At 46.2% G+C, this 25,965-nt stretch overlaps 1 protein-coding gene across 2 annotated transcripts in view; it reads left to right on the top strand.

The window, feature by feature from the left end:
* Positions 1-1,799: 1,799 nt before the first annotated feature.
* Positions 1,800-25,965, top strand: part of RYK (receptor like tyrosine kinase) — a 73,178-nt gene continuing 49,012 nt past the window's right edge. For both annotated transcript variants that reach the window (XM_075003797.1, XM_075003796.1), the window contains exon 1: positions 1,800-2,133. In XM_075003797.1, coding sequence (XP_074859898.1) covers positions 1,848-2,133 — 286 coding nt within the window. In that variant the 5' untranslated portion in view covers positions 1,800-1,847. The remainder of the gene's footprint in view (positions 2,134-25,965) is intronic.

The following is a 25,965-nucleotide window of genomic DNA, read 5'->3' as shown; positions in this document are numbered from 1 at the left end:
TCCCTGGGGGCCTGTCTGAGACCATGGAACGAACTCACCCAGGACTGACAGGCCATCTCAAACCTCTCTGCCAACTGCTTTGACTTGCTTTCTCTAACACAACTCCATAACAATACGAGTGCTGTCACAATCAGGCCAGGGGTGGGAGCCAAAGTCAAAAGCCAGCTAGGTCAGGGTGCTGGGATGGCTAAGCGGGAGCTCAGACCCACAAGGTGGAAACAAGTGTGAGACTGGGTCAGGTTCTCGGGGATCAGGATCAGATTTGGGAGTCATGTCAGGCTGGAAAGCTAAAATATGTGGTCGGGAGCAGGAAGTACAAGGCACACAGCCTGGAGCACCCAGCTTCTCAGGCAGCATACTGCTTCTCATGCGCATTACTTGCTCTGGGACTCCCCCAGTCAGACCTCGAGAGCAGAGTAGCACAGCGGAGCAGCATTTTGCTGGTGTCAGGTAAGTCATTGCCAGAAGGCTGCTAGATGGAAGGCTGGAATGGGACCGCTCCCACAAAACTGCTGAGTCTGGGTTCAAGGCCCCAGTGTGAGAACGCAGGAAAGAAACCAACAAGCCTAATGACCAATTAGCTCCACTGTTTGCCTTACTCCCCAAGGCTGAAACAACCATGAAGATGTGACTGATGTTAGTCATCTTGTGTAATGTGCGGTGGACAGAAACAGGGGCGATGAAAGGGGTGAAGAACCTATCGAGAACTGACGTGCACGGGATACGAGAGGAAGGTTGGTACAAGGGTTCCAAAAACCAAATGTGCCTGTGGTTTCATGGAGGCCACAGGTAGAGCAGAACTTGCCAATGGCAGTGTCCAAGCAAAGGGGAGGCAAAGCTGACCTAAGGCAAGTAGGGGAAACCCATGGGTCTGCTTCTAGGGTCTCAGCCTGTGGTCATGCTCCTCATATGGGTCAGTGATGGGAAGGCCCCCACTTCCTTCAGGAGCAGCAGAGATCCCTTCCCTTACTTAGAGCTGGAACACCCCACGACATACTCGCCAGCTGTGTATCTACACGGTGGGGCTGGGCCGGCTGCACCCTTTCTCTGCTGCACAACGCTGCGTTCCCGGCCAGGCGTCCTGAGAACAGTGGGCCTTGGCGCTGACGCCTTAGGGGGAGGCCTGGGGCAGCTCCTCTCCCTCTCCAAGTCACTGTTCGAGGTTGCACTCCCTTTGCAGACTGAAGCGAGCGCGACCGCCTCAGCCCCACGCAGGTACCATTTTCCAGGCTTTTCTATCCACCCCCAAGGGCTAAAACGACTTTTTCCAAGGCGAGCCGGGATGCCGGGATGACTCTGTGACTCTAAGGGCTCGGCCCCCAGCCGGGGGTCCCTGGGAAAGGGCAAGGGGAACAGAGCAGGACGGGAAGCTGGTGTGAAGGGGTGAATGGGCCGCTGGGGAGAGGGGGACCAGCACGGGGGCTTAGGCACCTAAGGCAAATCCAGGACTGGTGGGGTTGCCCCTACAGATGGGGGGTCTGCACCCCCTAAGCAGGGTGGGGCAGGGCAGGGGGCACAAGAGGGAGCGGGCACCGATGCTGGGGAGCGGTGGGACCACGGGGCAGCAGAAGGCACAGGGCAGCCCCCCAGGGATGGGGCGGGAGGCTGTGCTGGGGATGGACGATGGGCGGGGTCAGCTGGCCTCAGGCGGAGGGGCGGGGCCAAGAGGTGCTGGAAGGGGCGGGGCTAGTGAGATCAGAGGGCGGGGCGGGGCTGAGGCCCGCTCCCGGCGCGCGCTGACGCATGCGCGGGAGCGGAGGGGCGGCGCGGGAGCGGCGGGGCGGGGCCGGCCCGGGGGCGGGGCCGGCGGCGAGGGCGAAGCGGGCGGGCTGCGGCGCGGGCGGCTGATGGGGTCGGGCGCTCGGGGCGGGGGCCGCGCGGCGGCGGTGGGGCGGCCCCGGAGCGGCGGGGGCCGTGCGCTGCCCGGCGGCCCCGCGGCTCGGCGGTGGGCCCCGCGCCGCCGCCTCCTCCTGCCGCCGCTGCCGGCGCTGCTGCTGCTGCCGCTGCCGCTGCTGCTGGCGGCGGGGGCCGCGAGCCAGGCGAGCCCCAGCTCCGCCCCGCTGGGCCTGGGCTCCCCCGCCGGGCCCGGCCTCAGCCTCTACATGAGCGAGGAGGAGGTGCGCCGGCTGATCGGTGAGTGCGCGCCGGCCGGGCAGGTGCGGGGCGCTGGGGCCCGGCTACGGGGGCGCCCCGTCGGTGCGGGGGAGCGGGGGGTGCACCCCCTGGGGTCTGCCGCGGTGTGGGGGAGCAGGGGGTGCACCTCCTAGGGCTGCCGTGGTGTGGGGGAGCGGGGGGTCCATCCCCTGGGGTCTGCCGCAGTGTGGGGGAGCAGGGGGTGCACCCCGTCGGTGTGGGGGAGCGGGGGGTGCACCCCGTGGGGTCTGCCGCGGTGTGGGGGAGCAGGGGGTGCAACCCCTGGGGTCTGCCGTGGTGTGGGGGAGCGGGGGGTGCACCCCGTCAGTGTGGGGGAGCGGGGGGTGCACCTCTCTAGGGCTGCCGCAGTGTGGGGGAGCGGGGGGTGCACCCTATCGGTGTGGGGGAGCGGGGGGTGCACCCCTCTAGGTCTGCCGCAGTGTGGGGGAGCGGGGGGTGCACCCTGTCGGTGTGGGGGAGGGGGAGGTGCACCCCCTGGGGTCTGCCGCAGTGTGGGGGAGCGGGGGGTGCACCCCCCTAGGGCTGCCGCAGTGTGGGATTGTGGGGTAGGTGACAGAGAGGGGTTTCTATAGGCTTGGCTGCCCCGGGGCTGTAGGTGGGGTGAGCCCACTGGGATGGCAGAAGGTTCCCCTCTTTCAGCTGGGTAAGGTGTAATGTTGCTGGAGCTCAGGGTAAGCCCAAACCCAGGAGATGAGGCCCATGGTTTAATTAGTGGGATGAGTGGCATTCTGGGGCCACTGAGGAGACCTGACAGTAATTGGGAAAGTGTGTGACAGGAATCTCCACTTCCAGGCAGTTCCATAATCACCGCACAAATGCTTAGAGGATTTCTGCAGGATACCACTCCTCCCCCAGTGATAGGGCATACCACAAAATGTATTACCCCGTTTTTATGGGTGCAGGTCCTCTCTGTGAGGCAGAAGTTTGGTTTTAGTAAGGGCTTTGCTTATATTTTGCTATTTCAGATTTTAGTCTGATCTTTTTATGGTTGGAGCTGAACAAAAGAAACAGATAAGCAACTAAAATGTGTTGTGGGGTGTTTTAGAGGTGGCCTGGCCTGTGTGGGACTCCGTGGAAAGAGAAGTTCCAATAGGATAGCTTTTAAAGCATGATTTGCACAGAATGCATAAAGCAGAAATTATTCCAGCTAATTCAGCACTGGGAGAACCTACTTGTTGGGCCTTGAGGATGAATAGCAACTTTTCTCCCTGCGGTTTGCTGTGCCAATTTGTTTTTCTTGTCCTTACATTTTTACATTGGTTGTACATACTACCAAATGGCTGCTTTATTAAATGTTTAGGATCAGGAGAGTTAGTTAACTTGGCCTGTTTTATTTTGACAGTGTCCTGGTATAGATTTCCTTGTTTATTAGCCCAGTTGTTCATGGACATGTGAGTCTAGTATTTGAAATGTCTATTACAAACCTGCTCCAGCTGTCCCAGACTAAACATAATTTAATATCTCCCACCCCCAATTAAACTGCTTGTGGCTGTGCTCCTTAGATAAATCAGACCTGAGTGGTGTAGTGCCAGTACAGCTAGGTAGTTAATTACTCAAGACAATAGATACTTGATCCATCCAAAGCGTGTGCGCATCTGTCTATAAGTCTGTCCATCTGTGAGTCCATTGGTTCAAGAACTCCTCCTAAAACATAAAAACGAGGACCATCAAATTTGGTCTGCAACTTCTTAAAAGAAGGCGGGGTGTGGTTGTGCCAGTGCCAGGAAAATGGACGTGCCTGGGATGAGCTGGTTTGCCTTAACACAGAAAGGGGTGGGTCTGGGAGCAGGGAAAGTTATGGTCCATAATGACTATTGGGGGCAACGAGCCCCTGGGACAGTTGTACTGCATGGTGACCCCAGGGGTATGGCTGCACCAGGAAGAGAGTGGCCAGCTGGGGCTAGAGCTCTCCATATTGCCAGCCATCGGTATGCGGTCTCCCAGCCCTTTGCCACTGCATGGATGGACAGGGAGGAGCCCCACCAAACCTGATTCCCGCCCCCCCCCCCCCAAAACATCCCTAAAAGTGGTGCACAGAGGCTTTGTCTACACTGGCATTTCATTTAAAACTTGTGTCGCTCACAGGTGTGAAAAAACACACCCTGACCGATGAAAGTTTGAACAAGGAAAAGCTTTGGAATGGACAGCACTTTGGGAGCAAGAGTTGTGCTCACATCAGCGAAGCTACTCTCGCTTTTTGGGGGTAGTTTGCTGAGGTCACTGGAGGAGTGCTCTCCCAGCAACACAGGGACTATGCTACATGCCTTACAATGGTGCAGCTCTGGCAGGACAGCCACGGTGATGTAAGGTGCGCAGCCAAGATAGTTAGCTCTAGGGTCCTACCCAAACACAGCAATGAAAAATGCATTGCAAACTGCAAAATCTGGTCTTGCCTGTGCTTTTAGGCTGCGCTATGCAGGTTTCATGCGGGAGACCAGCATTTCTCAAATTGGGGATTCTGACCCGAAAGGGAGTTGCAGGAGAATGGCAAGGTTTATTGCAGGAGCCTCATGGTATTGGTACCATTACCTCTGTGCTGCCTTCAGAGCTTGGCAACGGGAACGTGGTGTTTGTGATATTAGCTGGGTGCCCTGCAAAGTTCCCTCTAACTTCTTCCCATCCATATGCAGCATAAATTTTATGTGCACCATCAGGAGAACGACATCTGCTGGCTGTGGGCACTTGGCTAATCAGCTGAGAAGCATTTGAGTTGCTCCTGGGTGACTGCTCAAGCACTCAGTCTACAGGGAGCACTGATGCCCTGCTCTGAAGGGGGTACCCTACGAGCAGCAATGCAGAAGTAAAGATGTAATACTGCTTGCTTCTGTAATACTGCTTTCAGAGCTGGGCAGATAGAGGGTGGTGGCTGCTAACTAAGGGCCCAGCTCTGCAGGTGGCAGGGCAGAAGGAGGGATGGTGATACCATACCACACCTTCCTTTCTTCTGCTCTGCTGCTGGAGGTGGCCAGGAGCCCACCTCTGCAGGCAGAGCCAACAGCCCTGCTGTCCAGCTCTGAAGGCAATGCTGTTGCCAGCAGCTGTGCGTAAGTAAGGGCAGCAATAATCCTGTGACTCTCACACATCTCTTTCTTGGGCCAGGACCCCTACAATTGCACCACCATAGAATTTCAGTTTTAAATAGCTGCAGTTGTGAAATTGTCCATATAAAAAGAAAATCCTATGACTGAAATTGACCAAAATGGACCGTGACTTTTGTGGGGCCCTGTTCACATAGTTCTTACAGAAGACTGTTGGAAGAAACAGAACTATTAGTTTTTAAAATGGGAACAAAACTAATGACTATTCTTAGATCTTCGGTTCTCTAGTGCCTGGTTTGTTATATCAATCGACATTTATAAGATTTTTTTTTTACATGACTGGTAGCATGCATGCACTTTTTAAAAAAAACACGCTAATTTCCTTACATTTCTATAATTATCTGCACATGGAAAAGATTTAGTGGTCGTTAGAACTGTCATTCGGTGTAGCTAGAAAAACTAACTCATTTGCTATAGTGAGTAGTCATATATTGCTGGATTGATGAATCTCGCATTATAATCAAAGAAAGCTGACGTATTTTTACCATTAGTTTCTAAAAATTCTTAGGCAAGGAGGCTCTCTTGCGGTGGACAGATATGTTTTTGTTGATAACTTAAAGGACTGTCAGGAAATGTTACTAGCTTCAGACACAGTACATGGTTCTTACAGACTGTGTTTCATCAACGTCAAAGTTGTTTGCAGGGGAAGTCAAGTATGGTTGTCCCCAGTTTAAGAAGTGGGAACAATGAGGTACAGTAAAACCCGAGTTCCGCAGGGGTTGCGTTCTTTGCAACCCCCACATAACTCAAATTTTGCATCAGTTGGGGAAGGGGGTTCCCTTCCTCCTCCTCCGACCCCCTGGCAGCAGCTGGGAAACTGACCAGGCACTGCTGTGCCCAGTTCCCTGGGGCCCAGGGGCTTCCCTTCCTCCTCCAGCTGCGGGAAGCTGGGCCCCAACCAGGCTCCAGCCACCCAATTCTCCCAGCTAGAGGAAGCAGGCCTGAAGATTTTGTCCACACTGAGTATGCTCCAGAAAAAGATTGGATGAATTGAGAGATGAGATGGGCTAGGCAAGGAGTTGGGTTTTATCACCCCTTTTATAGACCTGGGACGCTGAGGAATAGTGTGATGAGAGCAAAAAGAAGTCACTGATTTGGACTACCCAAACCGAGAAGCCTAGGATCTGATTTTTCAAAGTACTTAGCATTAGATAATTTGTCGGTGGGCAACCTGTGACCACTGGGCCACATGCCACCCGTTGAGGTTCTTTCTGTGTGTGGCCTGCAAAGCATTTTGTTTACCATTGCCCATGTGCAAGGTTGCCCAAGTCCGCTGGTTTCAGTCTCTGTATTTTTTTTTTTGTTTGTTTTTTTCCCTACTGGTGTTAAGTGCCATTCACCATAAAACAAGTACACGTGAGGTGCGTGCTGATAATACACGTTGATTGTAAGAGCCGTGTGCTTCCTCAGCATCCAATCAGAGTTCTGCTATGGTTCACTTGGCACACCCTGCAATTTCTAGGTATGTAAGTGCGGTTAGCAGAACTACTCTGTCCCGGGAGACCGTCTTGGTTACGAGCACTCGTGCGACTCAGTCATGAGCCTAGGTTGCCCATTGCTGGTTAATATGTTCAAAGCAGAGCTTACAGTGACTTCAGTTGCTGCTGTGAATATTTTGCATTTCTGCAAATCAGATTCAAGGTCTGAAGTCGAACCCCTGGTTAATGACCACCTATGAAAAATTTGGTTCACATGATTTGCCCAGCATATAGGAACTCTGGCAGAGGCCGGCGTGGACTCCAAATTCCCAGGGCTGCATTTAATTGCATTAGCTGTCTGACCAGTCTTTCTTTTCATGCAGTCCATTGCTTCATTCAACTCCGCACCTTTCAGTTTCTGCAATAAATGAAGCAAGGGTCCTGCAGATAATACCCTCCTATAATACAGTGAATTCATTGAATACTGCTTCATCCCTAGAGCATGGGGTGCATTGATTTAAATAATTGATTTTAATGAAAAAGCACAAATGCAAACTAAGTTTATTTTCTGAAAGAGAGTGTGTTTCTCATGGGTTGGTAATGATTAGAACATATTGATTTATGGGAAAATAATAGTGTTTACGCTAAATGTGGTGCTGCTTTTTGCTATTTAAGAGCTGCACTGTGTATGCATGTGTCTCCACACACACACAGGTTAACAGTTGTAAATTTTACATTTGTTCTGATTAATTTTGATTTTTATTATGTTAGAAATGGTGAATGATTTTTATCTCATTTGCTAGGTTAGTTTTTTTACTGTTTTCAAGCTTTTGATGGAATTATGATGTTCTATTAATTGCATAAAGCAACATTTTAAAATTGTTTCCATTAAATAAATTCCCTGTAACTGTGATGGCTACGTACATGAATGTATCAGCCTTTTGTCTGTACAGTTTTTTATTTAAAATGGATTTATTTAACATGGATTCAATGAGTGAGGTGATGTTTCTTAGTGGAAAGTGCTATCTATAGTTAGTGGATTGTACTGATTGTTCTTGGTGACCATGTCCTTTAAGATTTTAGACCTAGTGGATCTCATCTTCTCACACCTAATTCCTGTTCATGGACTGAAAGGAGAAAACAGACTTTCCTGCTCATTCAGCTCCCAGTTGGTGCCTTAACTTGGAAGGAACTAGTTGAGTGAAGTGAAGTGAAGCAAATATTCTCTTCGCCTATGAAAGTGGCGTGTAAAGCTAGTGCGCACTTCCACAAAAGGCAGGGCTGCACTTAAACGGCTGCAGTGGCGCGAAGTGCTGCCACAGTGCTGGAATGAAGACACTGTACCAGCTGGAGAGAGCTCCTCTGTTGTAGTTAATTCACCTCCCCAAGAGGCAACAAGAAAAGCTCTCACCCACGGTACTGTGTACATGGGGGTTAGGGCAGTAAAACTGGGTTGCTTAGAAGTGTGGGTTTTTCACGCCCTTTAGTGACATAGTTGTGGTCACATAGGTTTGTAGTGTAGTTCAGACCAAAGTCTGGTTCAAAGGTCATAGCCAGGCCTTTCCACCTGGCTTGGTGCGGCTTTGAAACATGACAGCAAACATGTACTGCTTTAATATTTCTATAGAAATGACTTTAATAGTTGTTGTAGTGTCGGCCTTTAACATACCTTGTCACAATTTCAAATGTAAGTCTAAATCGTTTTTAAAATCTGTATTTCAATTTACAAAAAATCTATTTTCTAACTTTAAAAAACCTCTCAGCATTTTCATGAACCCTGCCAAAACAGCTCCATCTTATTTAGTGTTTGAGGCTGGGGACCTGTTGAAAAATGGTGTTTGATCATGGAATTAAAACTATGATAATGCAGACAGACAAGGGGCGGGTGCTGATTAAGATTGCACAACAGGATTAAGTCTGGCATTTCTTAATGTTTGAATGCTTGACTTTGCAGCTTTAATATTGTTTTATTCTAGTTTGTAGCTAACACCTGTCTTGAGATTAGTGTGTCTTATTTTTTGTTCACATATTTACTTAATTATAAAGTATAGGTTCTTAACTGTAATTTTGGTTTCGATTTAGAATTTTCACACCTTTCTCTAAAATCAGTAAGCAGCTTACTGGAGATAGAGATAACGTTGAGAGATTTAGGAGTATTTGATTCCCGTACAGAATGTCTTATTCCCTGAAGGTTTTCTCTTAACTTGTTTTGGTTGCTCCTAGGTAACCTTCTTTATGCTTTTGTGCATATTAGTATAGCCTATGTGTGCATTCGGTGCAAGGAGCTCCTGGCCCTCAGAGACCTAGTGTGGGCTTTGGAGGCCGGGGTGGCTGAACTAGAGAAGCTGAGGGAGACGGAGGGGTATGTTGATGAGGCTTTCTGGGACACTGTAGAATTGTCCCACCTCCAGTCAGACAGCCCCCATGCTGTTAAGGAGGATGAAAGGCTCAGTCAATGGAAGCAGACGGAAACCATCCCATAGTCGGGACCCTCCTTCCTGATGATGATGTGGTAACTCTTGCACTGAAGATGCCTGTCCTGCAGAGGGAACTCCAGTCCGTAGGAAAAGGCAGGTGTTAGTAATGGGGGATTCAATCATTAGAAACATGACTGCACTTGCAATCTGTGAAGGTTGCAGATCTCTCAAGGTGTCTCGATAGGCTTATGTGTAGTGCTTGGGAGGAGCTGGTGGTCATGGTACATGTATGTACCAATGACATAGGGAAGGAGAGATGTTCTGGAAGGCAAATTTAGGTTGCTAGGAAAGACTGAAATCCAGGACCTCTATGGTGGCATTGTTAGAAGTGCTTCCAGTTCTGTGTGCGGGGCTACGTAGGCAGGCAGAAATTGAGTCTCAATGTGTGGGTGAGACAATGATGTAGGGCGGAGAGGTTTAGATTTATTAGGAGCTAGGGAAACTATTGGGGTAGGGGGAAGCCTATACAGGAAGAATGGACTCCACCTAAACCCCAGTGGAACCAGACTGCTGGCACTTATCGTTAAAAAGGTCGTAGAGCAGTTTTTAAACTCAGGCTATGTCTATACCACAAGATATCGATTTAAGCCAGTTAGCCTGATTTTTCCAAGCATCTGTCCCCATGTAAATTCCATTAGCTCGACTTACGGAGCACTAAAATCAACATAATATTGAAATCATAATATCGTACTAACCTGCCAGCTGTAGCGTTCAGTTCGAATTTAAAATTCGAAATAAAGGGTAGTGAGGAATTGCTATGTATTTAAATCGAATTCATTAGCCTCCAGACATGCCCCATATGTGCCCCACAAAGCCCCACAGTTCTCTGCTCTGGCCTCTTCCATCTCCACTGCTCTCAGATGTGGAGGAATTAGGCAACAGGAAGACAGTTGCAATTCAACACCTGGAAGCCCATGGCTGAAGAGTCATGAGAGACTGAAAAATCTCCTTTCTTCTTGTTTGCTGTTAGCATGGCTGTGGGGTCTGTGGTTCCATGTATAAACCTGCTAGCTGCCTTTTTTTTCTGCACTGCCCGGTGCCAGCCGCTGCCCAGATGCACCATGTGGCAGCGAGGCTGTGGGTGGGGGTTGTGTTTGGACGAGAAACTTCTTTTTAGCTGCTTACATTTTGTCCTGACCCCCAAATCCCCTCCCATCCCCGCCCCCGGAGGCACTGCTCAGGCTGGAACTCTCCTGCGCCCAGTTGCATCAAGTGGCTTGACCCCAAACCAGTAAAAGGATGTGCTGCGTGAGCTGCCAGGCAGCTTGCGCTTGGCGAGGGTCACGATTTTTGGGTGCTGGCTGTAGCCGGGGTCTTTTAGCTGTGCATGTTTCCGTGAAGGCAATGTGGTAGCTGCACGATTACCACGGTTCTCAAAGTAAGGCTTGCAGCAAGGAATATGCTTGTTCTGTGGGACTTCTTTGGCAGGTCCAAACCTGGCTGTAGTCTGGGGACTTTCAGCTGCCTGGGGGATGTCTCCCTCAACGGTCACGATTTTCGGGGCTGGCTATAGTCCAGGGTGTTTTAGCCACCCCCAGCCGTAACTGTTTCAGCGATTCATTCAAGTTTGTGTAGCACCCGTGTCTACTTAAATGTATTCTTTTAAGGGTCTTTTTGGCAGGAGGCCTAAATTCAGGTCCAGGTCCAAACATACTCGGAGCATCTCCCTGGGCAGTCACGATTTTCAGGGCTGGCTATAGTGTGCTGTCTTTTAGCCTCCTGGAGCCATTACCGTTCCATTATTCATTTGAGTTTCAGTGCAGCACCCCTGTCTCTTTAAACTTCTTCTTCTTTTAAGGGTTGTCTTTGCTAGGACGTCTAAATCCAGATCCAAACCTGCAAAGATCCAGTGGTTTTGCATCCTGTTTTCAAAAACCTGTCGGCTGGGACAGGCTTACTACCCTCCCCACCATCAATTATAAAAAAGCACATATCTTATAAAGGCAAGCCAAACCCCCGTCTGGAAAAAGGGATGCTTGTTTAACACAGCGGGGGAGAGAGGGGAATAAAATGTGGGAAGAAGTCATCAGATGCCCACACCTACTTGCAGGATATTTTCTTCCCATGCTGCACCAGTGAAAATAGCCAGACTGCTGTGGGTTCAGGGAAATGTGGGGTAGATTCCCACAATACACTGCTGCAGCACTCGATTTAAGTTACTTGTGTGTGACAGCAATAAGTCGATTTTGTGGGGAGCAGGTGGGAAGGTGAGGATTCTCAAAATCAAATGGATATAAAACCCAACGGTAAGAAATCGATTTTCAATAAACTTGTTTTTAGCTCATCGTGTAGATGCAGCCTAAGAGATGGTGGAAAGCCAGTTGGTGCAGAGGAGCACATGGAATGGACAGAGACTTCTCTTGGAAGAGAGAGTCTGATAGAGATTTTCTAGATTTTAGTCAGGAGGGAAGGGTGAAAGAGGATGAAGTATGGGCTGGATCAGGAAAGAAACAATCGTATGAAAAAGAATCTAACAAATCAGGAAAGGGCATGAATAAATAGTGACAAGTTTTTAAAGTGCTGATACATGAATGCTGGAAGTTTAAATAATATGATAGGTGAACTAGAGTGCCTTGTGTTAGAGGAGGGCATTGATATAATAGGCATCACAGAAACCTGATGGAAAGAGGACAATCAATGGGGTACAATCATACTAGGGTATAAAATATATCTGAAGGACAGAACAGGTCATGCAGGTGGGGGAGCAGCGGTATATGTAAAAGCAAATTAGAATCAAATGAAGCAAAAATCTCAAATGTATCAAAATGTTTCATAGAATCTCTATGGATAGAAATTCCATGCTCAGATAAAAATATATAGGGATATATTGTCAACCACTTGACCAGGACAGTGATAGTGACTATGAAATGCTAAAGGAGGTTACAGGGGCAATCAAAAAACTCAATAATAGCAGCAGATTTCAGTTCTCCCCATAGTGACTGCGTACATGTCATCTCAGGATGAGATGAGATAAAATTTCTCATACCTTTAAATGACTGCTGCTTGGAGCAGCTGGTACAGGAACCCACCAGGGGAGAGGTAATTCTTGATTTAGTTCTGAGTGGATTGCAGGATCTGGTCCAAGAGGTAACTGTAACAGGACCGCTTGGAAATAGTGACCATAATATAACAACATTTAACATTCCTGTGGAGGGAAGAACATCTCAGCAGTCCAACACTGTGGCATTTAATTTCAGAAAGGGGAACTATGCAAAAATGAAGAGATTAGCTAAACAGAAATTAAAAGGTACAATGACTAAAGTAAAATCCCTGCAAGCTGCATGGAAATTTTTAAAAGACACCATAATAGAGGCCCGACTTAAATATATACCCCAAATTAAAAAAAACAGTAAGGCTGTGTCTTCACTTGCCAGGGGGCATGGTAAGCAGCCTGATCGGAGATTACTAATGAACATGCAGCACTTCATTAGGCTAATTCTCCCTGCGGCAACTTCGAAGTGTCACTCTTCAAAGTGCCAGCATGCTGTGTAGCTGCAGGCGCTTTGGAGTGCTCACACTACTTCGGAGGGCCTTTGCTCCCCGAAATTCATCGCAGCACTTCATTAGTGTTCTTGGGTCAGACTGATCACTGTGCCCCCATCAGAGGAGGAGGCGGCAGCAGCAAGTGTTGACACAGCCCAAGAGACCCAAAAAAGCCACTGTGGCTTAACCACCATGTAAAAGAAACAGTGAGAGATAAAAAGGCATCTTTTGAAAAGTGAAAGTCAGATCCTAGTGAGGAACATAGAAAGGAGCATAAACACTGCCAAATTAAGGGTAAAAATGTAATAAGAGAGCCAAAAAAGCATGGCAAAGGTTTCAGACATTACTAAACTACTCAATATAGTTTAGACCAAAACAGACTGTGAAGAACTTCAAAGGGATCTCACAAAACTGAGTGATTGGGCAACAAAATGGCAAATGAAGAAAGTAAAGTAATGCACGTTGGAAAAAATAACCCCAACTCTATGTACCGTATGATGGGGGCTAATTTAGCTATAGCTCATCAGGAGAGAGATCTTGGAGACACCCTGGATAGTTCTCTGAAAACATCCATACAGTGTGGAGCAGCAGTCAGAAAAGCAAATAGGATGTTCATCATCATCAATAACCGCGGGCTCGGAATAATTAAAAAAGGGATAGAGGAGAAGACAGAGAACATCTTATTGCCCTCATATTAAAACCATGGTACACCCACGTCTTGAATATTGTGTGCAGATGTGGTTTCCTCACTTCACAAAAGATACGTGGGCATTAGAAAAGGTTCAGGAAAGAGCAACTAAAATGTTTAGGGGTTTGGAGCAGGTCCCATATAAAGAGAAATTAGAGGCTAAGACTGTTCGGCTTAAAAAAGAGGAGACTAAGTGGGGACATGATAAAAGTATATGCAATTGTGAGTGGTGTAGAGAAAGTGTGCAAGGAAAAATGATGTACTTGTTCCCATAAATATAAGAACTAGGGGACACCAAATGAAATTAATAGGCAGCACGTTTAAAACAAATAAAAGGAAATTCTTCATCACACAGCTCACGGTCAAAATATGGAACTCCGTGCCAGGGGAGGCTCTGAAGGCTAGGGCTAGAGCAGAGTTTTAAAAAGAGCCAGATAAATTCATGGAGGTTAGGTCCATAAATGTGAGGGAAACATGACTGATTAGCTATAACAGATGCATTATGAACGTTAGTGATAATTTCTAAGAAATTACTGTGCTCTGACATGAACACACCTTGAATTTAGAATAGAATTGATCACGTCTGCCCATAAATGGCTATTAGCCAGGATGAGTAGGAAGCGGAGTCCCTGGCCTCTCTTTGTCAGAGGCTGGAGATGGATGGCAGGAGAGAGATCATTTGGTTCGCTCCCTCTGGGGCATGTGGCATTGGCCACTGTTGGCAGACAGGACAGTGGGCTAGATGGATCTTTGGTCTGACCCAATCTGGCCGTTCTTACGGCCTTAGTATCGCGTGTCATGTGAAATTAGATTGTGGCCTGTTGGATTATTTTTCTGAAGATCTGGCACGTGAGAGAAGTTCTTTTGGGGCAGGCACATGATCAATTCTGTTCTCAATTCAGGGTGTGTTCGTGTTAAGTTTTAAAAGGTAATTTACACAAATATAATTAGGCCACAATACACAAAACTCCAGATATGGCCTCAACAGTGCCACTAGAGGAGAATAACAACTTCTCCAGATCCGCTGGAAATGCTTCCCCTAATGCACCCCTATATACCAATTCAGCACATCACCTTTTCCAGTTACATTTCGTCTTTTGAGCTGGCAGTGGAGAGACACGTTACAATATTTTGCAGGGGTGGCGGCTGTGACACTGCACCGTTTGTTCTTCAGTGTGTGACTTGAGGTGGTAATAACGTAATTACAATGCATCTGATACAAAAGATGTCTTCTGAGCTGTCGTTAGAAAAGGTGATGTGCTGAATTGGTATATTGGGGTGCTGAAACAGCATATAGGGGTGCATTAGGGGAAGCATTTCCAGCGGTTCTGGAGAAGTTGTTGTTCTCCTCTAGTGGCACTGTTGAGGCCATATCTGGAGTTTTGTGTCCAGTTCTGGGCCCTGCCCAGTATAGAAGGGATGTGGGTGCACTGGAGCAGGTTCAGCAGAGGGCAACGAAAATGATTAGGGGGCTGGAGCACATGACCCCTGATGAGAGGCTGAGGGACTTGGGCTTATTTAGTTTGCAGAAGAGAAGAGTCGGGTGATTTGGTAGCAGCCTTCAACTTCCTGAAAAGGGGCTCTAAAGAGGATGGAGAGAGGCTGTTCTTAGTGGTGACAGATGGCAGAACAAGGAGCAATGGCCTGAAGTTAGTGGGGAGGATGTAGGCTGGATATTGGTAAAATTTCCTGAGGAGGGTGGTGAAGCACTGGAATGCATTACCTAGAGAGGTGGTGGAATCTCCATCCCTAGAGGTTTTTAAGTCCCAGTTTAAAGTCCTGGCTGGGATGATTTAGTTGGGGTTGATCCTGCTTCAGGCCTGGGATTGGATTAGATGACCTCCTGAGGTCCCTTCCAGCCCTAGGATTCTGTGTTTCTAGGATTCTATGAAAGTGGTTGCCCTATTTGTGTTCATGTTACCATTTTTGCATCTAAAGTTGTGGATGCTAACTGTGTAGCTGTGTTTCAAATGTGGTTATACCTGGGTAGCATCCACTAGACAAAACACTTCCGGTCTTGACAGCTGGTTATGAACTGGTGCTTCAGAGTTATGGCCTGTTAGGGGAAACAATAGGCCTTAGAAGAAGTGAGCCTTTGAGAAGGCTTCAGACAGGCTGTGGATGATGACTGATCCGACCCACTCAGCTCCATTTTGATATCTGTATTTTTCCACATACTTCTGGAAACAGTTTGGAGCAAAGATTTCCCGCCATATGGGAAAGCTAGATGAGATGGAGTGTGTTGACATCTCTGGACTTCACTCCCCACACAAGCAAACTCTTGGAAACACCTGAGGAACAAAGACTGAATGGGGGAAGTGCTGGTCCGTTGGTAACAGGATTTCTGACTGTGTAAGGTTGTATCAGCAATGGGGGGAGAGAGATTCCTGATTGCAATTCTAGCTGATATTTTAGGCTTGGTTTGCAGTTTTGTTTGTTCTTGGGCAAACTGTTTTGATCTATTCGCTGTCACTTAATCTGTTTCTGTAGTTAATAAACTTGATTTATATTCATGTAAATCAGTGTGCCTTCTGCTCAAGTGTCAAGGGAAAATCTGTCTGTGAGCAAATGCTGTTTCATATCTTTCCCACATTGAGGGGGAAGTGAACTTCATTAATGAGCTTACATTGTACAGATTCCTGTGCAGGGTAAGATGGTGTGACTTTGATTTTGTACTCCAGCAAGTGTGCAGGGAGGGGAAAGCTGGGAAATTGGCTGTTTGTCCTTGAGTGGCTTACAGGAAGCATGCAGATGACTCGAGCACACTGAGTGACAACATGGCTTGGTGAAGCTGTTTGAATCTCCAAAATAGTCGTGTGAGAGAGGGCAGCCCAGACAGTACCCATCACAGTGCCTTTTCGGTGTGTAGCAAAGTTCCATTTGCTTCTTTCTCTGGAGTATTATCTGTTCAGGTACCGAAGTAAAGGGGACCAAGAATTGGCCTGTCCCTGTGGGTGTGCTGGTCGTTAGGAGTATTTATTTCAGAGCCCCCTGGCATTTTCGCTGCAGACCCATTAAATGTGTAAGTGCCCTGTTGGACCAGTCTGAACTTGGAGCCTCTCTTCACAGGGGCAGGAGCCAGGGATACCTGAGCTCTCTGAAGGAGAGGATTTGACAGTCATGAGGTGATAGCTAGAATCATGGTATGGGTGGATTTTGATGGTTCAGGTTTATTGACAATAGGTCTGGTGTCACTCCATGTGAGACTACTTGATTGCTCCCTGAGAGACCAAAGCAAGCAAGCATTGCAGAGCTTGTCATTGCATCCAGGTCACGGCCAGCTGCAGGACACTTGTTTAGTCTGACTTTCGGTTAAGACTGGCAATTCAGCTTTTACTAGAGCAAATGATGATGGTGAATTTGACCTGTGATAGAAAGAACGGGCTGCATGTAATTACATTAGGATGAACAATATACATCTTGGGGAGAAGATGGTGTTTGAGGTGCATCAGGTACCTTCAAGGGCCTTGCATCCCTATGTACTCTGTGTTCACAGTGTATTTATATCCACGGACAGTCTTCATTCTGTCTTTTCTTGTACAGGTTGAACCTCTCTAATCCAGAACACTCTTTTCCAGCAGCATCCGTAACCTGGCATGATTTTAGTTAGCGGGAAGACTGACTACTTATCCTGGGTCTGGCCAAGTTTGCTATGATCCCATAAATTTTGCTTACAGCCACAAGTCCTGGCTCTCAGTGTTCTGTGCTGTTTAGCCGTAATTTACCCTTAAATATCTTCAGAGAGCCCAATAAGCAGTGGAAGTGTTGGTAATGCTACTAGACAACATTTACCTCCTGTAGTCTGGAAAATTCTTTCATCTGGCACAAGTTAGGTCTCAAGGGTGCCGGATTAGAGAGGTTCAAACTGTACAGTAGTGAAGTCAAGCATACAAAACTTAGGCACATTGCACACACAAAATGGTATATTCTTTTGTTGTGATCTGCATAACCTTGCAGAGGTGAAAAGATATTGCACTGGGGCTGTTGATTGATCGCGGTTAAAGTCAGGTGATTAAATAAAAAAAACAGTTTTAAATCACACTGTCAAACAGGCTGCCAATCGAAATTTAACATATTTTGGATATTCTACATTTTCAATGGGTTGATTTACAACAATTGCAATACAGAATACACTGGTTCAGTGTTCACTTCGTGTGTTTATTACAAACATTTGAACTGTAAAAGTGATCAATAGTATTGTACAAGAAGTGGAATGCAGTCTCTATCATGGAAGTACAGATTACAAATGTAGAATTTTTGTTCCATATCTGCACATAAAAGCAAAGCAATGTGAAACTTTAAAGCCTATGAATCCATTTAGTCCTATTTCTTGTTCAGCCAATTATGAAGGCAAATAAGTTTGTTTACATATATGGGAGAAATGTTTCCTGCTTCTTATTTACCGTTTAAAACAGGTACAGGTTGAACCTTTCTAATCCAGCACTTTCTTCTCCGGCAACATCCATAATCTGGCATGAGTGTAGGTAGCCGGATGACCGCTTATCGTGGGTTTGGCCAAGTTTTCTGTGGTCCTGAAAAATTTGTTTACAGCCACCAGTTCTGGCTCTGTGTTCTGTGCTGTTACGGAGCTGTAATTTTCCCCTAAACATCTTCGAAGAGCCCAGCAAGTCGTGGAAGTGTTGGTAATGGGCTAGACAGTATTGAGCTCCCATGAGCCAACATATTCTCTCGTTCAGCACAGGTTAGTCGGGTCCCGAGGGTGCCAAATGAGAGAGGGTTAGCTTGTGTTTACATAGCACTGCTATAGCTGGTGTTGTAAGGTATTTATATGCCAGTTACACAAATATTCATATGCCCCTTCATGCTTCAGCCACCATTTCAGAGGACATACTTCCATGCCAGCGGAGAATGCATTAATTGGATTTGTGACTGAACTCCTTGGGGGAAACCTGTCTCCTGCTTTGTTTCTCCTCCGTTTTGCCGTAGGTTTCATGTTATAGCAGTTTCCCATGATGTCCCAGCACATTGTTTAAGAACACTTCACTACATATTTGACACGACACAAAGAAGGCACCAATGTGAAGAGAACCCAAAATTTAGCAATCTGAAGTGCCTTTCACAATCTGTGAGGGATGAAGTGTGGAGCGTGCACTCAGAAGTGTTTCAAAGAGCAACACTCCAGTGCAGAAATTAAAGAATTTGTACCACCAAAAAAGACACCTGTTCTCACTTTCAGGTGATATTGTAAATGAGAATTGAGCAGCATTTTCTCCCATATTTGTAAACAAACTTGGTCTTTGTGACTGGCTGAACAGTAAGTAGGACCGAATGGACTTGAAGGCTCAAAATTTTACATTGTTTTATTTTTAATGGTTTTTGCTGTATAATTCTACATTTGTAAGTTCAACTTTCATAATAGAGATTGCACCACAATACTTATATTTGGTGAATTGAAAAAATGCAATTTTTTTTACAGTGCAAGTATTTTTAATAATAAATATGAATAGAACACTGTACACTTTGCATTCTGTGTTGTAGCTGAAATCAGTATATTTGAAAATGTTGATCATGTCCAAGAACATTTAAAGAAATGGTATTCTATTAAGAACATGATTCATTTGAATTAATTGTTTTAAACTCAGTTAATTTTTAAATAATTTGACAGCCCTAATTGGCACAGGTGGTTATAATCTGTAACTCAAGAGGAACTGAAAAAGTTGCCAGTTAACTGCCATGGTCATACAAGGAGACTAACCCTCAAAATATCTTAATCTTAAATTCTGCTCATTGCTGAAAGTTTGAAACTCAAGTGAGCATTTTGATGGTGGTTTTTAAATAAAATTTTGCCATATAATCCACTTAATGGTATATGCTAATTAGAATAACTGTTGTTGAGATCACCCAGGAATCTGATAAGCCTAATGATGCAAAATGACTGTTTAATGAACAGTCTAACAGCATTGTGGGCTAATTATATTTGTGTAAATTACCTTTTAAAACGTAAAAGGCTTCAAACTACATAACATCAATAGACAGGTCTGTTTTCACAATCTTACAACAGGTTCTGACAGGTTACTGGCATCAGATAGTTAAGCAATCTGTTTTTCTTTTTAGAATTTTTTCTTGAACTTGGCTGTTTAACTATTTTGATTTACTGCCTACTGCAGGTAGCATCAAAATTATGTTGAAGTTTGCAGTAATAATTTTACTTTGTAGTAAGTCTTGATTTGGACTTCTTCCTTTTTCTGGCTACTTTTAAACATTCTGTGCATTGTACACATCCACAGAGTTTGAATACTGTGTGGATACACAGTTTTCCTAGGAAATACCTACGGCTGGATAAACGAAATGCCATATTGTAGCTGTAATATGTATAGTCTGACAGAATTCATATATTCTTGAAAGTACGGGAGTTAGTTTTTGGTGAAGCGTGTGCAGTGTAGATTCCTTCCACTGGCAACAGCTTGAATTGTGATGTCTTTGAAAGACTCTGGCAAATGGGGCTTCAGCCAGAAGAGCTGATTAGATGAGGGGGAATTGGAACTTTCCCTTTTCATCAGGTCTTTCTGAATAAGGCATCTTCTGTTTGCTCTGTGATAGTTAAGTGAAATGATCAGTCTCTGCTGTACTACTCTACCTTGGGTCCTGTTGAAATTGGATAGTGCTGGGTATTCACTGTAGGCTTTTTAAATTCACTTTCCTTGTGAAATCTGCTGGGTTGTTTTGATGATCAGCAGCCCTACAGTCAGTCACTAGGGGCAGCAGCTGATCAGGTTGCCTTGCAAGTATGCTTTAACTTTAATATTGAGGGATTTGTTCTAGGTGATGCAGTCTCTGCAGAGGTGAAAAACTGCACGGTGACTGTGCCATTTGTGGCTCTCCCAGTGTGGCTACACCAAGGGCTCAGAAAGCCTGAGATCTGTATGATTGAGGATTAAGCCAACTGGCAGCATACCCTTTACTGCCATCAGTCACGTTTGTGACGAGCCAGCTTCCAAGGAGAGCTCAGATGGTGTTCGCATGGCCAGTAACTCCCTTTATTCCTCCCTAGCAGTCACCATTGATTTCTTACATTTTCTAAATGAGAATTACCTTCTAACCATCTCCTCGGCCGTCCATGCTCCCTCCCTACTTGAAAGATTATCACTATCCCTGCACATCCAGGAAAGCAGAATCAGTAGGCTGGGGGGAAAGGGCTGTTCACTACCCTTAGAGAAAGGGGAGGCAATTGGAAATGGGGGAACAATTAGGTTGTCTACACACTGCATGTTACAACTATGTAGCTGTGCCACTCCAGGTGTACCATTGTAATGTGTGCTGTGTGGCTACTGGGGTAGATTAAAAAAAATCCAATTTTTTAATTTAAAGCAGTTTTTTAAATTTTTAAATCAATAAAATACTAAATTTCTCACTTAAAATAAGCTACAATTAAATCTCATCACAAACATGTTACACATACACTTAGTGTCATACAAATGAATTCATGACTCTAGTCCGTCCAACCTGACTACTAGCTCTTGGGTCCTGGGAGTTCTGGGCTTTGTTTGTTTCTCAGCAGACTAAAAAGTAACATGTGCAAAGACAGACACGAGCTGGACAGGGTGGTGGTTGTTCTGTGCTTACGTTGTGGTGGACCGTGGCCAAGCACGGCAGAAGAGTTAGCTAAGACATTATCTTAAGACAGAGATCCCATGTATACGAAAGGACAGAGGCAGCCTGGAAAGGAACAGTGGAGCCGGACGTGGAAGAAAACGGGAAGACTTTATTCAGCACACACACAGCTTCCTATGTTACCCCATGCTTTTGCCACAAAAACACATGACTTCTGGGCATAAGGGGTGCCTTAACTGGGAATATTTTGAAGAAATTCATTGCGTGAGTGACAAAGCATGTAAAGTGAAAGCTCTGCAAGATGGTGATGCAGAGTCTAGTTTCAAGAATGAAATATAAAGAGAACTGTTCAGTGGGAGAAAATGATGCGGATGAAGGCATGGATATGGCTGAGTGGATCAACTGGTTAGTAATAGTAATTCACTTTGCAATGCATCATATTTCAAGACACACTATGCCTTATAGTTTGATTTGACAAGTAAATTCCCAAGCCGCTTGCTGTTTTGGATGTTGCTGGAAAAAGCTTCAGTTTGGTTAATCCTTACACCTTGTTTAATTTAAGTTTAAAATCTATCACTCAAATATAAAATACATACAGCTGTGGTAAGCAAAATCTAGAGATGCCAGTTGCCACTGAGTGTCATTTTTTTTAATGATATAATGCATGCCCCTTATTTTGGAAGATCATGACCACAGCCCATAACAGCGATGCCATAATTCTATTCCCTATTTTACTTCAGCGTAACTCAGCTTTTCTAAAGGACTCCTCTTCTATGCTTGTTTTCTCAGTTTAAATCAAGATGTAAATCAGTCATTTAAATTGCCCTGGTTTAAACCAGTCCGGCCTGATAGCCACTCTTTTTGTTGCGGGGAGAGAGCTCTCCTGGCAGAAGAAGAAAAACACCTCCATCCAGGAGCGGTAGCTGTGTCTACGGGAGTGCAGCTTCTGCTGATGAAGTGCTGTCCATGCTGGCACTTTCCGTCACTAAAATTCTTTCTTTGGGGAGTGTTTGACACCCAAGTGACATAAGTTTTAGCAACTAATGTGCCAGTTTAGCTAGAGCCTTAGCCTTCATTTCTGTGAGGGTCAGGAGGCCTTTTGAATGCCAGAAGTCCGTTCCTCCGCCAGAGCCCTGCTGGAGTGACAGAGCTCAGCTCTTGTGGTTGCGGCAAACCCTTGCCAATGTGGAAACCCCCATTTTTCTAGCTGTGTATAGGAGACACTGTGGCTAAAGGGGTCCTTTTAGTGAGAACTCGTGAGCTGATCCCTGCTGAGAATCCTCTTCCCAAGTTGTTAGGAAGCTGGGTTTCCTACCAGAGCATACTATTTAATCTTTGAGGTTGTTCCATAGGAAATTAAAACTTGGGTGTCCAACCTTTTGGCTTGCCTGGGCCGCATTGAGTGAAGAGGAATTGTCTTGGGCCACATATAAAATATGTAATATAGTTAATGTATATAAATCACATAATAATGTTAAAAGTTTACGATCTTGTGGGGCCACATTACTAGCTGTCCAGGGCCGCATGTGGCCCGCGGGCTGCGGGTTGGACACGCCTGTTTTAAACCATCAGCATGCACGCTTGCGTTCCTTTGTCCTGATGTTGATTTTAAAGGTTTTCCATCCTAATTTTAAAAACCTGTGCACATTGTCCACAGTAAACGTTCATTTTAGATTTGTAGCAGGTCTCCTGAGGCTGTCAGTGTTATGTAAAACAAAGCACCAAGGCTGTTAATACCAAATTTGCTAGGAATTCATTTACCACTGGCATTAAGGCCTGTTCCACCGAATCTGCACCAGCATCCTTTTCAGTGTCTACTGTCTTGGCAATGCGTAAAGCTGTACCTGGCACTCTACTGCCATTCTTACCTGATGCTGCTTCCTTGTCTGATTAGGAGAATTGTTGCTGTTTGGTTGAGATTCTGCAGAGCTGCCCCTCTCTTTAGCAAAGCTAGGAAAGAAAGTTGGTGGAAAGAGCCAGGGATGGAGTATATAGACAGGGGAAGCATATTATTCGTTTAGGAAATGAAATTGCCTCTTATTTGTCAAGTTTCCTTTTCGAGGAGGAGTTCTTGTTTCATGCTGCCGAATAGAGGGCCTTTTTTAATGAGTAAAGTCTCATTTTCCCATAATTGAAGCTTGATTTTTTTGGTGTTATGAAACTTGAAGCTGGACTGCATTTACTCAAGCGGCACTTGAAAAGAGGTGTCTTGTTAGACTTCTAGAGCAACATTAATCCAGGTTTGTAGTGAACACAAGGCTCTCTACAACATCTTGACTGGAAATGAGAACCTTGCCTCCCCTGTTCGTCAGAGCTTCTTCAGAATGCCTTGTTATGTTAAAAAACTTTAAAGAATGAAGTTGTTGCTATGGTGCTGCCTAAATTTCTCTTTCTTTGTTCTTGATTTAATTAATTCCTTCTGGCATATACCCAACAGTGAGGCACAAAGATACGTAAGTTAAGTATGTGATGGAAAGGTTCCCTGGTCAAGGCAGATTTCTTTTGCTTAACATGAAAAGCAAAAAAGTAGGCTCTATTGTTTTAGTGTGGGTAGGTTTATATTAATGAAGTCCAAAAAAATGAGAAACTAGATTGTGCAGTTTTGAGCATACTCTATATGTGAACCTGTTAAAGGATCCTTGCCAAAGCAAAACTCCAGCTTGATTTTTAGCATTGGTTTGTTTTAGCTGATGTCTAATATACTGCTCATGACAACTGAAGTCTTCCAGAACCCTTCTTGTATTTGCTCCTCTGCAGTTTCTGCCCTGTAAAAAACATTATATATTCCATTTGTGTTGCCGCTTTGCATACGGAATTCAGTGCTGGACTTCTTATGTTCCCGAGTTATTTTTAAATGCTGTTATGTGCGCCTACCTCTCCAGCTGTTTTCTTAATGTTATAGTACAGTAAATCCTCGATTTAACAAACTAACGGGAGGGAGGGGTGAAACCCAGATGTCCGTTAAATCAGAGATCTTACTACAGCCCACACCCACCAGGCTCTACTAGCCCTTCTGTCACCACCCACAAAATACCCGCTACTCACTGCCACAGGAAAAGCCGCCGAAGTTTGCTGTGCATGGCAGCAAGGGTCTTGCTGTGTGCATCAGCAAAAGCCACGCTGCTGCTGGGGGGCCCTGCTGTGCATGGCAACAAGGGTCCTGCCATGGCTGGCGGCAGCAAGAGCTGCTGCTACTGCCACCTCAAGAGCCGCCGCTGCCATGGGAGCTGCCACACAGTCTTTCCACCAGCAGTGGGCCCTGTACGAGTTCCGTTTGCCCACGTACATGCACCACCCCTGGTGGGAGGAGCACGTGGTGGCACTGGGGGAAGAGGCGGTGGCCCAAGCCCTGTAGTGGTAAGTCCGTTGGGGGAGGGGGGCAGGAGGAAGGCAGGCAGGTATGTAAGATTTTATGGGCCCTGGTTAAGCAGACTTCAGGAACGATAGACCCCATTGTTCCCGAAGTCCGCTACATCGGGGTCTGGAACATCGGGGGTTTACTATAAACACCATTACAGGTGCAGTGTATATTGAACCTCTCTGGTCTGGCGCCCTTGGGACCTGACTGGTGCCAAATGAGAGGGGAGGTCAGTATTAACTAGCACAGGGGTCTGCATCCGAAATAGCAAGAAGAGACATTTTTTCAGATTCAGTTACAGATCAGTCCTTCAGGATCCGCAATGCATGTGAATGCGTCAGCCCGTAATAAAGTCAAGCTATGCCTTTTATCACCCCTGTTTTAAGAACAGCGCACACAATAATTTGTACCAGTTAGAAAGTTGTTACTCCCATCTCTAGGCTTTACCCTCCTTCCCCAGGCTTAACTCCTCTGAGCCTCAACCTCCCACTGCCCACGCTCAGGCTTAACTTCCCTCAGCGCACACCGTTTCGCCATGGCCACCACCTGCTCCCTGCCATCTCCTCCTCCTCCTCCTTGGTGTGGCTGTGTGGCTACGGCAGGCTCAGGCACCTTCCCCCCATCTCCTGCCAGCTTAGACTTCTGCTGACATGGGGCGGCTCCCTGCCCACGCAGCTTTTCGTTCTGGGCTCCAAGCTGCAGCTGACTCTGAGCAGCCCCAGCTGCTGCCGCTTTAAAAAAAGAGAGAGGAAGAAAAACTAAATTCAGTTGGTTCAATGTGGGCAACTGAATTTAGATTTTTGTTTTAAGCAGCAGCGGCCTCCGGAGCTGCAAGAGGAATCAGCGATGGCAGCTCTCAGAGCCTCATATGGCTCCTTAAAGAGCTTCGTGCGGCTCCAGAGCCGCAGGTTGCTGACCCCTGGTTGAGCAGCATTACCAATGCTTCCACTGTTTACGGGGCTCTTAGACATGTAAGGGTTCCTTACAGCTAAATAACAGCAGAGAACACTGAGAACCCAGTAGTGGTGGCTGTAAACAGACTTAATGGGTGTCACAGACCATGGGGGTTACCAGGCCCGGGACCCCATCGGCAGTCAGATGCGACTCTGGTTCAGCGGGTAGAACAGAACGTCTATTAAGAGGTAAGGACGCAGCATCAAACAACTTTGTCAGCACAGAAAACCAGAGCAATCGGTACAATCCGCGTTGGGGAGAGGGGGCTGTAGGTTTCCTCAGCACTCTTCCACAGAGTTGGAAAATAATTAGATTCATTTCCTTTTAGGAACTACTTTTAGATGGTAAAAGCACACCAAAATACTATTTAATGCAGTCAAAGCAACACAGGATTGACAGTAATAACATTAGTGTGCTGCTTAGTTTTCTACCCAAGTCCTCTGAATTTCAGGATAATCGCCTCTCACACAGTAAAGCTAGAAATGGAAGTACACCCGTGGAGTAAAGTGTGATCTGGGTCCCCTGTCTGTGTAATACATCTTGTGTGCCCAGTTGCCATAGATGCGCGCTCAGTGGTTGGTCTTGTTTGGTGATTTCCCAGGGTTTGATGGAGTGGTGTGCTGCTCATCTTTGAATCAAGTGTAAAATGTAACTTGTACGTTCGGTTTGGTTATTTTGTGGCTTGGGTTTGTTTATTATGGCTTTGTTGGATCTTTAATTTTTGCCAGTTCCTAGAGTAATTGCAACCAGATACGTACGAGCC

This window comes from Carettochelys insculpta, chromosome 10, assembly GCF_033958435.1.
Source record: "Carettochelys insculpta isolate YL-2023 chromosome 10, ASM3395843v1, whole genome shotgun sequence".
Classification (NCBI taxonomy): domain Eukaryota; kingdom Metazoa; phylum Chordata; order Testudines; family Carettochelyidae; genus Carettochelys; species Carettochelys insculpta.
Note: the sequence above shows the minus strand (reverse complement) of the source record. Positions and strands in the feature narration are given on the sequence as shown.